This window comes from Pelodiscus sinensis, chromosome 3 (genome assembly GCF_052426305.1).
Source record: "Pelodiscus sinensis isolate ZL-2025 chromosome 3, ASM5242630v1, whole genome shotgun sequence".
NCBI classification, from domain to species: Eukaryota; Metazoa; Chordata; order Testudines; family Trionychidae; genus Pelodiscus; species Pelodiscus sinensis.
Window position 1 is genome coordinate 196,236,837 of NC_143054.1, and position 15,251 is coordinate 196,252,087.

A 15,251-nucleotide genomic window follows, 5' to 3' on the forward strand; every position below is an offset into this window, starting at 1 on the left:
TACCACGCTGCTGATAGATTTATATGTGGAGTCTAGTAAACACATTTGCTTTTCAAGTAGGAGCCTTTTATAAGGCTGAAATAAATGAGATCGACTTTTCCCGTGCATGATATTTACTCCTATACAGTGCTCCCTGGGGGGGGAGCAGGGGGAAGCTCATGAATAAACAAAACCAGCAATTGGTTTTGCTCCTTCAGTCAGATTTCTGCAGAACTCCAGAGTACAATCCTGAGTGCTGACACCGTCTTGTGCAGTTGCACTGTTGTTTGGCCTGACCAGCTCATGATTGGATACTGCCCCCTGCATGAGACAGGAGGAGCAGAAGTGTTAGTTGCAACAGCAATTTCGTTTCCACTCAGAGCCTGGCATTGCTCTCAGGGAAGCCAATAGAAATTTAGCAATTGATTGCAAGAGGAGCAGAATTTGGACACACCAGAGACAAAGATGCTACAAAGAAGAAAGGTAGAACTGCTGCAAAGGTAGGAGGCTAATATACTGATTACTGATCCTAGTAAAGCTAAAATGGTACAATAATATCAATGTACATGTAGTTAAACCCCTGATACAGATCCTGTAAGATGCTGAATATCCTCATTTTTGTTGACTTTGCTGGGAGCGGAGGGCACTCGGCACCTTGCAGGATTGGTGACTATTCCAAAGACTATATCTATGTCTACCTCGGGGGGAAACAGTGAAGAAAATTAGACCATTGGCTCAATGTTAAGTTTTGATTATCTCCTCCTGGGGATACTCAGGCAATACAGAGATGAGCAACATTATAAAAACCTCGCTTAACAGAGAGATCTCAGATGCATAGGCACATATTGGTCTATCGATCTTATAAAATCGCCTCCAGTTCAGGAATACTAGTATGCTGTTTTTACAGATATGTGACATACCAGAATCAGAGATTAAGCACTGTGCACTATGTTCACTTTTTGAATAAGACATGTATGTGTTTGTAACTTTACAGCAGGGGTGGGGAACCTCAGGCTTAGGGGCTGGATGCAGCCCCCGGCTTGCCTGGATCTGGATCATTGAGAATCAGGGCTCCCTCCAGCATTGGGGAGCCCATGCTGGCACTCCAGCCTCTCCCTCTCCCCCTGCCCCATCAAAGGGCTGGAGCACACAAAATCTACTAGGCTATGCTCTAGTGTGCAAGAGGAATGTGGGGAGTGTCTTTCTTCTCAGTTGGGACCGTGACAGTGAGGTTTTTTTTTTCCCTTTTTTTCCTTTTTTGCTTCTCATCCATGTGCGATCCCTGACTGATTTTTCTGTGGGTCAAAGGCTCCCAACCCAAAAAAGTTTCCTCACCCCTGCTTTACAGTTTCTGAAGATTTGTTGGTCACTGCAGTGCTAATGGGAGTCTATGTTGTTGCTCTCTTCATCTGTACAAGAAAATAAATTAATTTTTCCAACATATCCTTAGAAAAACAAACAGATCCCAACTGAAACTTTCCCTCAGCAGCTGAAAGCCACAGGCAAAACAATACAGAAAGAATTATTATTGTTCCTCCTGCCAAACTTGTTGACTGATACAAAGAATTGCAGAAAGCAGGATTCTCCAACTGAAAGTGTGATGAAAACACATTTTCCTCAGCAGTAACATATGTAGTCTGTGAAGGCTGTTTCTCTAAGTCGGAGTGAATTGGTTACATGTTTTTGCTGACCTGAGCTCCTTCAGGCGGTGGAAGGCGACCCCCTGGCACTGGCAGGATAGGAGAACCGCATTCTTGACAGAAGCGAGCAAAGGGATCAGATGGGCGAGGAGCTAAGCAATTTGCACACCTAGAAATAACAGCAAACTGGTTGAGCATGTTTTCAAGCTGTACTGCTAAATACTATAATCTCCTGCAGTGAAATTCAGGCATAGACTGGTCAGCACTTACTCACACTCACTGGAACTGCTTCTGGGCAAATGCTCACCAACATGAGTATGAGCTGAATACTGTAATTACTCTCTTCCACTCCCACCCCCATCCCCATCCCTATCCCTGGGATGGCTGATCATTAAATGTATATCTCACTATAAAACAACTTTACCAGTGACATACAATAATATTAAACAAAAACATGACAACAGCAATGTCCATACCTTGACGTCCTCATTTTAGTTTAATGGAACAGTATTGTCACTTCAATTGTTAAAGCATTTTCTTTGTGATTCCCCCACTACAAACAGCAGAAAAAAAATCTTACTTGAGGAAGTCTGTTTCCCTCTGGATTCTCATTGCCTGGGTGCTTGTTAGATTTTTCCTGCTAGACACTGCAGAACTCATTAACTGAAAATAAAGATGACTCTTTAAGATAGTGAAACATACTCTCTAAAATACTGGTTTGATTATAAATGACCATGACCTCTAGTCTGATCTATCCTGAAAAGTTAGACTGCCATAGCTAGCTGGCCAGGGATGTAAAATAAACAAATCCCTGACCCATATAGCTAAGCCAACCTATCCTGTAGAATAGGCAAAGCTATGTCAGTGGGAGAAAGCTGTCAACAAAGCTAATTTCATTTGGGGAGGTGGTATTCCTTCGTACACTGACAGAAAAAACCCCTTCTGTAGGTATAGGCTGTGTATACACTGCATGGCTATGCCAGTTTAGCTATGCCACTATGTTTCCAAGTACTGTACATTTACAGTAAAGAGATTATACCAGCATAACTCTACAGTGTAGATGCAGCCTACACCAATGAAAGGAGTTTTTCCTGTCAGTGAAGGACTATCACCTCCCTGAATCAAGTTAGGTATATTCATGGAGACATTCTTCCATTGACATAGCTGAGTTTGAACATGAGTGTAGGTTAGCATAGCTGTGTCTATGAGGAGTGTGGCTTTTCACGCCCCTGGCCGATGTAGCTATGTCCACCTCACTTTTCAGTATAGAACAAGGGCTGGTCTACACTGAAAAGTTAGGTTGACCCAGCTACATTCCCCATATGAATGTTTATTGTTCAAGATAAAATTCACTGCAGTTTAGAGGCTTCAGGCAAGGACTGCTAAACTAGTGAATTTCACCTGTGAGCCACATAAAGGCCACTCATTAGATGTGAGTTTTACTATTTACTTCAATGACAGCAGGTCAGATCCTAAATTTTAACAATTTCATTTATATTTGACAAACAGAAACTACTACTGCTGCAGGCCTGTCAATCACTAATGAACTTATAAAACAACAAATAGTCTACCAGCACTTAAAAACTAACAAAACATATAGATGATATCATGAGTTTTGTGAGAAAAAGTGGGTTCTGACCACGAAAACTCGTGATACCATACAGGTATTGTTAGTTGCCAAAGTGCTGCTAGACTATTTGTTGTTTAAGTTTTTCCAGTTATAGACTAACTTGGCTACCCATCTGAAGCTTTAGAATCACTAATGAGTTAGAAAGAGAATTAAGAGTGCAGTCATCAATAATTTGCTCTGCTTCATCAGTCTTTAAGAATGGCTGAGTTTTGCTTTGGGTGTTCCTAGAATTGTACTGAAGGCCTGTCACTACCAGCGTATTTAAACCAGTACTATAACAGTACAGGTAGAGAAGTGACCTAGGTGGAAGAAAGCTTCAAACACTTAATTGTTTAGAGCTCAATTCTCATCGGGTATGTCTACTCCGCATTCCTCTTTCGACAGAGGAATGCAAATGCAGTTGAGCAAAATTGCCAATGAAGTGCGGATTTGAATTTCCCCCACTTCAATTGCATAATCGCGTCCGGGTGCTATTTTGAAATACCGTTTCGAAAAAAGAAACGCAGTCTAGACGTGGTTATTTCGAAAGAAAACCCTTCATTCAAAATTACCCTTAATCCTTATAAAATGAGGTTTAAGGGCAATTTCGAAAGAAGGGTTTTCTTTCAAAATAACCATGTCTAGACTGCGTTTCTTTTTTCGAAACAGGGTATTTCGAAATAGCGCCCGGACGTGATTATGCAAATGAAGCGCGGGAAATTCAAATCCGCGCTTCATTTGCAATTTCGCTCAGCTGTATTTGCATTCCTCTCTCGAAAGAGGAATGCGGTGTAGACACACCCACCCAGTCCTGCACATGCAGGAAAATAAAGGGATCTCAAGCGACCCTGCAGGGCTCACTCTTCATAAATCCAGACATGGGGGAACAGCACGGCTCGCAGACCTAATACTGCCTCCTGCAAGCTAGTGCACAAGCTGGGGGACTGACAAACTTGCTCAACCCTGGGCAAGGTGGGGGAGTGACTTCACACTCCTGAAAGGGGTGAGGCCAGCCCTCTACATCACCTGGAGCACAGCACACTGGACCTCTCCCCTCCAGCCTGTCCTGAGAGCTGTACAGCACTCTAGTGGCAATTTAAACAGCCTGGGGTGCTGGCCACTGCTGCTCCTGTCCCAGGCAGGAGCCCCAGGTCCTTTTGAATTGCCAGGCCCTGGGGCAACTGCCTCATTTGCCCTCCCCTTCTCCCCCCATCAGCAGGTCTGTGCACAAGGAGTGGGAAAGGCCCTAAACTTGCACTATATACCAGAATTAGTTCTGGAAATGAGCAAGTCCAATCAACTTTTCCAGCCTTCATCCAGGTGCAAAGCATGTGCTCTGGAGGCCTTATGATTCAGAGGGCTGTCTCTGACTCCAACTTCTTTCTGGAGCTATTCCCTCACACAGAGCTGAGAGTCAACTTTTAGATTCACCCTTACTGTCTCCCCCACTAACTGTTTCATTTACCTGGGACTGGTGTGCTGGTAGTGCTGAGATCGACTTTTCTCTGTTTCCTGGTGTTTCCAGACGACCATTTAAGGACTGTGACCCTTTCAAAGACTGGGGGACAGTTCTTCTCTCTACCTCCAAGTCTAAAATTACAGCCAAATGTCATCCCATAATTCCGCTATCAGGCACTTCAGAAAAACATGGGATTTGGTTAGCATTATGTCACGTGTTATCCTAGGGCCACGTTCCAATATCTAAGAACAGTTCTCGCCATTTTAGAAAAGGTTATTTGGCAAGCAATTTTCTGATAGTGGAAATCTATCACATGTTCCTCACTAAAAAAGTATTTCCTTTTGCATTTTTTTTCTATTTTAAGATTTTTCTCCTCTCCAAAAAGCTCGATCCAAAAGCAAGTTAGTGAGCGATGGCCAGTAGGATCATAGGCTCTTAAGTAGGCTCAATTATCAGAACCATGGAACAACCAACTGTTTATATTTATAGCATGAATAAAATCGGAGTTAAGTTTTCATTATTGGCTTGTGGTATAATCCTGCCAGTGTGAACTCACAAAGAATGCTTGGTCTTTGAGATATTTTTGAGATTATCTGTAATTTCCTAACAGAAAAAACGCATCTACCAACTACTTTCAGTGGGGTTAAGTTACCTTTGGTTTCAATACAGTCATACCTTGAAATTCTTGGGCTGTATCATTACAGCTGGATTTGCTTTCCACATTCACTCCTTTCTTTTTTAATTTTGTGACAGGCCGTCCATCTTCCAGCTCCTGCGAATACAGAGATTATCTGTCTTCAGTCTCGTACGCATAGCCCTTAGAACACTGAATTCCAACAGACAGCCATACTCAGCAACTGCCTCAGTTGGCATCGCTTTATCTCCTCTGGTTTCCAGGACAAAAATATAATTCCCCTCCTAAATGTCTAAAACAAAGGGTCATCCTTTCCTATCATTCAGATAATTGAATTCACACCACTCAAGTCCTTCCAACTTCCCCTTTGCTCATCATATTAAGTTTAAATTTCTTGGTCTCACCTTCAAGGCCCTGTATGACTCCATCACAGCCTACCGCACAAATCCCATTTCCTCTCATGTTCTCCTTCAGGCCCTGTCATTTTGCCAATGACAGAAGCAGCTTCACCACCCCTCTTATTTGCTTCTCCACCTCCAGTGTCTAATCTGTTCAGTATGCACTGTGTCCATGCTGCAACACCCCATCAGTACCAGTGTCTCATGTCCTCACCCTGCTTCCTCCTAAATTCACTGATTTCACAAGGCCCACAAACACTAACCTGCATTCTTCAAATATCCTCTCCAGTTCAACAACTTGTGAGAGAGGGATTGACAAGAGAAAAAAGAAAAATGTCAAAATTTAACACCTTCTTCTGCCTTTGATATCTAAATGCTTTCAGGCAGGGAGATTGTGTTTTGTACAGCACTCTGCACATCATCAGTAATTAACAAATACCAGTCAGTAGGCAGAATGGTATGTGGAGGGCCCAGAAGGAGGGATCATTATTTTTGCAGGAGTGTTCCCTCATTTTTCTAATCACAAGGAGACTCCCCTAATGGGACTCCAGGTGTCCAGGTTTGTGGGTTGAGAAAGGAAAGGTGTGGAAGGAGAAACGCTGTCACTCCACCCCCGACCACTCTCATAGTGTCAATTTCTTCCTAACCAATGGAAATTTGTATTCTGTGGCGATTGTAGATGAAGTGCAAGGACTGTAGTAGTACCACAATGTTTCACGTGGTAGTGATGCTGTACAAGTAGGACCAGATTTCTTGTGCACATTCCCCCCCTTGCACATCCAAGCTGCAACAGCAGGGCACAACCAGGCTCTCTCTGAATAAGAATTTCAAGATTTGTCTCTTTCTAGACTTCTCATTTTCAGGTAGTTTATTTTTCTAATGAGATCAGAACAATCCCCCCAAAAAATATTAGGAGACAGATTGAAGAGTTCTTTCCAAAAGGAAGTGTCTGTTTACACTTTTCAGTTAAACGCAACATTGCCCACGTGGACGAATGGCAAATGCTGTAAGTTACCAACAACTGAAACAAAGCCACTCTAGCATAAGGTCAGCCATTCAGGAGGAAAAGGGATATATCACAATAGTTCCAATAAAGAATCAACCATTTGAACTTGCATAGATTTCATGAGAACAACAAAGACAGGCAGATAAAGAAATAAAAGTAATGAAACTCTACAGCTACCTTGATTTTATGTCTCTATAACACAATACAAAATGTTATGCTACAATAGGGATTTGCCATTACTGTAACTTGCCTGATTGGAGAGGTCTTTCAGGAAATTTTCATCATTATCTTCATCAGCAAGGAGTACTTTTGGTGGCTCGTATTCTACCAGAAATATCTTGGTTACAATGGCACTCTCCCTGCAGTCTCTGAAAGTTAATAATCAAAAGGTTAAATAAAGCTATAGCACAAAATTATGTGCATTACTGGAAAAGAAATCAGTGGTGAAAATGGGTCTTTCATTGAAACTCCTCTTGCTAGCCAGATTACTATTTCAGCAAGCTGCCATGATCCCTTCATATTCTCAATCAATCAGTGCTTTGTAAAAACGATGGAAATTCTATGATGAAAAATTACCAGTACAAATGATGGAAATATGGATAATTTTAATATCTGGTTTCCTTCTACACAAGATATTTCTGTTATAACTTAATCCATGTCCTCCATTTGTCATTACTACTGTACAACTCACTTTGGGGAGGGGAGATATGCTCTATGCACTATACATAATGTCACACGAAATGGAAACAATTTCCTAAAAAGCTCACCACATTTATCTTGACTTTTCTTAGCATTCATTATATGTCAGTGGTGACATTTGATACCACATACATTCACTGTCCGTGCTATTCATTTAGCATTGGATGAAGGAGCTGAGAACATTTCTTTTCACAAACACAATAATGAAAAAAAGTGTGTGCTGGTCAGTGATACAAAGATCTATAAGCCTTGATTCTACCAGTCTACAGGGAATACAAGGTAGCTGCACTCCAGTGCAAGTCTGAGCAAAGGCAACAATTTATCCAGGTAGGGTAAACAATAGGCACAGTCCTCCAGCTGAAGTTGAAGTCCCTATCTCCTGGCAAATGGGAGAGAGCAGAAAGTGAGCATATGTGATGTGACTAGATTTAAGTGTCTCAGAGGGGTATCCGTATTAGTCTGTAACTTTAAAAACAACAAGTAGTCCTGTGGCACCTCAGGGCACATCTACACAGCAGGGCTAAAGCCGAAGTAAGCTACGCAATTTCAGCTACATCCATAGAATAGCTTAAGTCAAAATAGCTTATTCCAGCTTTTGGTGCTGTCTACACAGCAGGAAGTCCGAGGAAGAGCACTCTTCCTCCGACTTCCCGTACTCCTCATAAAATGAGGGTTACAAGAGTCAGAGTAAGAAGTCCTCCAGCTCAACATTATTTCGACATTATGTTGAAATCACTGCTTGTAGTGTAGATGCGTACTGTTATTTCAGAATAACGTCAGTTATTCCAAAATAACACTGCCGTGTAGCCATGCCTTTAATGACTAACAAAAATATATAGAATCATGAGCTTTCATGTGTAAAACCCACTTCAGCAGATGAGTGAGTGTAAAGTTTTGCTACTAGTCAGAAAAAACTTGATGACCTTGCAAGAAGATCAAGTTCCCTGTTTCTCACTGTCCTACGCCTCACATTTTACCATGCTCTTATGTATGAAACACTGCACCTAAGCCATGGAGGATCAAGTCCTCATTGCTGGTTCAATATCTGCTGAGCATACTGCTAGAAAGTCAGTGCACATATTTATTAATTTACTGTATCTGTGAATCGCTAGATACTTTGACATCACACTGGTATTCCTCGCAGCTTTACCAGGCAGCCTAAAAGACAGGAAAAGTACCATCTCCTAGTGAGTATAACTAGTAAGACAGCCCTTAGGGTGGAGACCTAAGGACCACATAGTCAGCACTCTCCATCTCTCCCAATCTATTGAGCATATTTCTGATACGTGTTCTCCTTGGGAAGAGGGAGTTCCGAGAATGCTCTCACATCCACTCATGCTGCATGACAGATTTGATTTGTAATGTTATGTGACAGTATGATCTGGCAATGACCATGGAACAACTCAATTCTAACTCTGGCTCAGTCACTAACTCACAGTATGGTGTTGGGCAAGGCTCTGATGAGAGCAGCACAAGTCTTAAAACCACTGTTTTAGGCCCGTTTTGACTCATAGACCACTGGGCTCAATGCAAATCTTTCCACAGACCACTGGCTGCTAATGGAAACACTGTTAATTAGATAATTACGCCTGAGCCATTTTGCTACAGCTAGGGAGAATGGTTTAATTTCAAATATTAAATAGATTAAGTGTTTTTTCTTGTGTTAGTTTATTGAACTTCATTTTAAATAAAGTAAAATATTAATTTATGACCAAAACAAAAGGTTTCAATGTTTCCTTTATTTACTGCAGGGATGGGGAACCTTTTTGGGTCAGGGCCACTGCCCCACAGAAAAATCAATTGGGGACCACACAAGTGAGAAGCAAAAAAACTCATCCAAACCCCTCCAACCCTGACTGATGTGGCCCCCACTGAGGCACCTCACTGCTCTGGCACTTCAGCCCCATGGGGTGAGGGAAAGAGACAGGGAGGACTGAGGTTCAGGGCTTCCCATAGGCCAGATTTACTTTTGAGGTTCCAGAGCTAGTGCATTTTGTGGACCCCCTTAGGCTCTGGGGTGGGGACAAAAATGAGGGGTTCACTGTGCGGGACAGGGCTGCCAGCGAGTGGGATAGGGCTGGGGTGCAGGTTCTGGACAAGAGGTAGAGTGTAGGAGGGGGTGAGGGTGCAAGGTCTGGGTGGGAGGTAGGGTGCAGAAGCAGGCTGGGAGTAGGGTGTCTGGCTGGGGGAAGGGTGTGCAGGGCAAGGGAGGGTGTAGGAGCAAGCTGGGGGTGCAGGGTCTTGGCGGAGGTTAGAGGGGTGAGGGTCAATGGGAGCAGCGGGAAAGTCTCTGGACAGCGTATCACTGTGCTGCTGTTCCTCCAGAGGGGTGGGGGGAGGGAGTTCAGCCTCCCCCCCCCACACACACACAATGCAGAGCCTGTGCTGCCGTTCTAGCCTTGTGAGCTCTGGCAGATTGCCCAACACCACATTGATCTGGGGGCTGGTGGAACCGGGCACGTCGATGGCAGTGCATCGGAGCCAATGGCAGCAGCTACAGTTGCTGGGCTTGGTGCAGCAGCGGCAGCAAGTGTGGCCACACTGCAGGGTCACTGGCTTGCATAGCAGCCACTGGCACAGTGGGCAGTCAAGCAGTGCCGGCAGGTGGCAGCAGGTGGGGTCGCCTAGCACCTCGCCCGCCCCTTTGAGACTGCTGGTGGGACAGAGCAGCAGACACAGTGCCTTCTCAGGCAGGCTGAGTGCCAGGCTCTTGACCAGCTCCTGGGGCCGCAGGCAGGCCAATCAGGTGGCCACATTGTAGACCTCCAGGGCCTTGGCCATGCAGATCAAGCAGCAGTCTGGCACGGAAGGTTGGGGCTTTTTTCACCCCACAAGCGATCTCTGAGCCAGAAGCCGGAGCTATTGCTGCAGCCTTGTGGCTGTGCGGCAACCATGAGGCTCCAGCAGTAGCGTGGGGTTCCCTTCTGGGAAGGGAGGGCTGAGCTCGAGCCATGGACTACCTGTGGTCTGCAGACCATACTTTGAGAACCACTGGCCTAGAAATAGGCCCCCTGCTCCTATATATATTCCCATCTGTAAAATGGGAATAATAATACGTGCCTAAGCAAAAGGGTATGTTAATTTTATAGAATAGTGATTTTATTATGTTATAAATAATATACTTTGATGGTAAAAATGTACTTATTAGCTTTTCAGGGAAAAGACTGTTTTTCTGTTATACATTTGTAGTGTACCTAATGCAAGTGGTCCTGGATCTATGGTTAGGGCTATAGGCACCACTGTGATACAAGTAATTTCTACGTAATAATAATAAATGTTCTGACATAGAAGATGCTGATGTCTGTACAGAATATGAATATTACTTCGATTGTAAGCTCTTTGGAGTAGGGGCTGCTTTTTTGTTCCATGTTTGCATGGCCCATAGCTCAATGAACTGGGTCCTGGCCCTTGACTGGGAGTCCTAGACTCAGTCAATCAGTAATGCAATATAGACAGCTGCTACTTACTTGGTGACTGCCAAAGCTTTTACTGTTATTTTCCCATCAGGTAATGTGATAGGTCCCTTGTACTTAAACGTGTTATGTTCACTATAGCCAGGTCTTCTAAAGAGTTCAGGTTTACTTCCATCTAAAGTGTAATATATAGTGACTTCGGGAGTATCTGAAAGACATGATGAATAAAAGAACTTCCATATCCGTATTAGGGCTGTGCAAAAATAAGCCCTAATCCAGCAAATGCTTACATGTATGTTTAATTTACTCACATGAACAAAATTAAGTAGGTGAGTGAGGGATTGCAAGATTACAGCTATAACATGTGTTTTGGTTTCCCTTCCCCCCCTTTCTCATCTCAAAAATTTGATGACAAAATATTCACAGTTTCATTCCACGCCATTCATCTTCTCACAAAAAAGGTACAAAATGGGCATGTGAAAATATGTACAAGTTCTACACATTGCATATTCTAATGCAAAAATGACCATGGTAGAAAAATAAGAGTTGGAATTTCAAAACTGAGATTCTTACTGGTAGACAGGACCTTTTGAGTGAAATTTACCCATGCTATTTTCAAGTACCAGTTTTGCAAAACCACAACAAAAGGAAAAATAATCAAATTCTAAGGTTTTAATATATCATTGTGAATATGGAGTAGACAAAATAGGACAGATATTTAAGGTCCTAATCCTACAAACACTGACAACTGAATAGTAATAGAGATGTAGCCGTGTTAGTCTGGTCTTGCTGAAACAAAAGACAGGACTATGCAGCACTTTAAAGACTAACAAGATGGTTTATTAGGTGATGAGCTTTCATGGGCCAGACCCATTTGATCTGAGGAAGTGGGTCTGACCCATGAAAGCTCATCACCTAATAAACCATCTTGTTAGTCTTTAAAGTGCTGCATAGTTGTGTCAAAAGACAGGACTGAGTTACTGATGCACAAAAGCAGGCCTATTAGCTTCAATGGGACTAGTCACATGAGTAGTTAAGCACATACATGTTTGCAGGACAGAGATGCAAAGAGTACCCACGAAAATGGGTACTCATCAAAATCACAATAAAATTGAAGTCTTAGAGGGGCTCACCAAAACGCGGTGAGCCCCACTCGCCAGCCGTGCGGTTCGGCACACTGCGCATGCGCTGACCGTGCTGCGTGGCTGTGCCAGTTTGTAATCTACTCACCACGGGCGAGTAGATTACATTGTCGAGCCCTGGCCATATTAATCTGTATTCGTAATAAAAAATATCTTTTTGCCTCTCTATAAAACCATGGCATGGCCACATCTTGAATACTGCACACAAATGTGGTCGCCTCATCTCAAAAAAGATATATGGCATTGGAAAAGATTCAGAAAAGGGCAACAAAAATTATTAGAGACTTGGAACAGGTCTCCTATGAAGAAAGATTAAAAAGACTTGGACTTTTCAGCTTAGAAAAGAGGAGACTAAGGGGGGATATGATAGAGGTCTATAAAATCATGACTGGTGTGAGAAAAGTGAATAAGAAAAAGTTATTTACTTATTCCCCCAATATAAGAACTAGGGGTCACCAAATGAAATTAATAGGCAGCAGATTTAAAACAAAAGGAAGTTTTTCTTCACTCAATGCACAGTCAATCTCTGGAACTCCTTGCCAAAGGATGTGGTGAAGTCTAGGACTTTAACAGGATTAAAAAAAAGAGTTAGATAAATTCATGGAGGTTAGGTCCATCAATGGCTATTAGCCAGATGGGTAGGAATGGTGTCCCTAGTCTCTGTTTGTCTGGAAATGGGTTACAGGGGAGGGCTAACATGAAGATTACCTGTTGTGTTCCCTTCCCTCTGGGGCATTTGGTATTGATCAGTGTCAGCAGACAGGATACTGGGCTGGACGGACTGTTGGTCTGACCCAGTATGGAACTTCTTATGTAAAAATAAGTCTTTAAGGTGCCACAGAAGCCTGAAAGCCTAACAGATTATTTGGGCATAAACTTTTTTGGGTGAAAACCACTTCATTAGCAACTGCCTAAGAGTTTTGACCCATGAAAGCTTATGCTCAAATAAATCGGTCAGTCAGGGCTACTCAACACATGGCCCGTGGGTGGGATACTGTGAACATGGCCTCCACTGGGAACAGGATTCACAATGGCAAGGCGTCTCCCAGGAGGGGTGAACATTGAAAAATGAAAGTGGACGGGCTGTCTGGAACAGATGGATACAAGGTGTCAGCATTTCTAGTCCCCAGGGAGGAGGTGTCGGGTGCACTGGGGCATTGTGTGAAAGAAGTTATTTGCATATATATTTCCATGTACATGTAACCACACTTAAGTTGCAGCCCTCTGAATGGGCTGTGAGTATCACTGTGGCCTGTGGGGCTTCAAAGTTGAGTAGCCCTGTGTTAGTCTTTAAGGTACCACAGGACTCCTCATTTTTAATACAACTGAACACAAACACAGTATCAAAGAGCAGGAGTCAAATTACAGAATAAAAAGAAAAGCTGTTTATACCTGATTTTATTTCTACAAATGTATTTGTGTCTATTTCATGTTTAGCCTTCCCAGGCAAAGGGAGTCGAAGTGGTATAATCTGAGGCACTGATACTGAACCAGCAGTCATTTTTCTTGGCAGTGATCTGAAAAAAAATAGCATACATATCTTTTAAAACATAAAAGTGCAGCAGAAATGAATTTTTATGCAACTCCAGACCTTTATTCCGCCTCCTAAAGAGACCATTAGACGCATTAAATTATTAATCCTCATAATCACACTTTTTATCTTTTCTTGTCAATTCAATTTTTTTTTCTACTGAACCAATCTGAGCTTGCTAAAAAGCTAATCAAGATTTTGATCAGTTCTGCAATTCTGGAATTTTGAACTTAGCATGAAAAGAGTGCCACTACTTTGATTCCAATCTGATGATTGCACGAGTTTGATTGATCTCTGTATACACAGCTGAAACCAGCTTTGCCAAGGTCGGCCCTGTCCATCAGCTGTCTGTGATGCATGCCAGATCTGAGTGACAGTTCATGATATAATCACAAAGAGTGCTGGCCTTGTTTATAATAGATGGGGTTTCATCTATGTTATATCTCATGCAGGAGGAATGAGCTACTTGTTTCACTCTGTCTATATGAGTGTCTACATTGAACCTGAGATTATTTGCTTGAAGAGAACTAAAATTAAGGTGCTTTCTACTATTCTTGAGTCTCGTCTCACTTGCAGTATATTATATTAAAGACAAATAATGCTGAACATGATTTTGTTCTGGAGTACACACAACTATGTTACCAAACTTAATTGCGATAAACTATTTTTAGAGATGATAAAATTGTATAACATAAATAAGCACCTAACAAAGGCGGTAGTAAATTAGCAATGTTTAGACAAAAGCCTCATCTACACTTGCAAGTTATAGTTTTACAATCAACTTTCTAACATGTCTGTAACGTGCCACATATTCACACATGAAACTACTACTTATTCTGCACATCCATTCATTCATGCCATCAGTGGGATTACACTTGTTCTGACTGAGGTTAAATAGGGTTACCATATTTGAACTTCCAAAAAAGAAGACATGCCTGAGAGGGAGCGTATCTGTATCAGTATCTACCAACTCACGTTGTATTAGTGTGTTATATACCCCAGGCTCTGGGCCCCCCCCGTACAGCTCCCGCTGCCCCCCCAGGCTCTGGGGCCGCCCCATACAGCTCCCGCCCCCACCCCAGGCTCTGGGGCCCCCCCATACAGCTCCCGCCCCTGCCCCGGCTTCCCTCCCCATACAGCTCCTGCCCCGGGCTCTGGGGGCCCCCCATATACAGCTCCCGCCCCCGCCCCGGGCTCTGGCCCCCCCATATACAGCTCCCGCCCCGGGCTCTGGCCTCCCCCCCCATACAGCTCCCGCCCTGGGCTCTGGGCCCCCCCCCCCCCATACAGCTCCCGCCCTGGGCTCTGGGCCCCCCCCATACAGCTCCCGCCCTGGGCTCTGGGCCCCCCCCCCCCCCATACAGCTCCCGCCCTGGGCTCTGGGCCCCCCCCATACAGCTTCCGCTCTGGGCCCCCCCATACAGCTCCCGCCCCACCCCGGGCTCTGGCCTCCCCCCCATACAGCTCCCACCCCCGCCCCAGGTTCTGCCCCCCCTCCAGCTCCCGCCCCGCCCCGCCCCGGGCCGGGCCGGGCCCTGGGCCTCCCCCTACAGCTTCCAGACTCCCTGGACCCCTGTCTGTGCCGCTCCCTCCCCCTCACTCACCCGCTTCCCCCCTCAGCCCCCGTTACCAGAGACGCTGTAAAAAACACCCCCACCCGCAACAAGGCGGCTCCGGATTGGTCCGCACCCTGCACCATAGCAACCGGCTGCCCGCTGTGACGTCATCTATCCGCGCCGCG

At 44.1% G+C, this 15,251-nt stretch overlaps 1 protein-coding gene across 1 annotated transcript in view; it reads right to left on the bottom strand.

Annotated features, from left to right (window-relative positions):
* The window catches only part of DZANK1 (double zinc ribbon and ankyrin repeat domains 1), a 46,919-nt gene extending 31,727 nt beyond the window's left edge, over nt 1–15,192 (bottom strand). Inside the window, exons 1-8 of the mRNA XM_075925764.2 lie at nt 15,168–15,192; nt 13,372–13,496; nt 10,892–11,045; nt 6,976–7,093; nt 5,363–5,459; nt 4,694–4,818; nt 2,200–2,282; nt 1,671–1,788 (exon numbers count right to left, since the gene is read on the bottom strand). Of these exons, the coding sequence (XP_075781879.2) occupies nt 1,671–1,788; nt 2,200–2,282; nt 4,694–4,818; nt 5,363–5,459; nt 6,976–7,093; nt 10,892–11,045; nt 13,372–13,480 (804 nt within the window). The 5' untranslated portion in view covers nt 13,481–13,496; nt 15,168–15,192. The remainder of the gene's footprint in view (nt 1–1,670; nt 1,789–2,199; nt 2,283–4,693; nt 4,819–5,362; nt 5,460–6,975; nt 7,094–10,891; nt 11,046–13,371; nt 13,497–15,167) is intronic.
* Nucleotides 15,193–15,251: the final 59 nt, after the last annotated feature.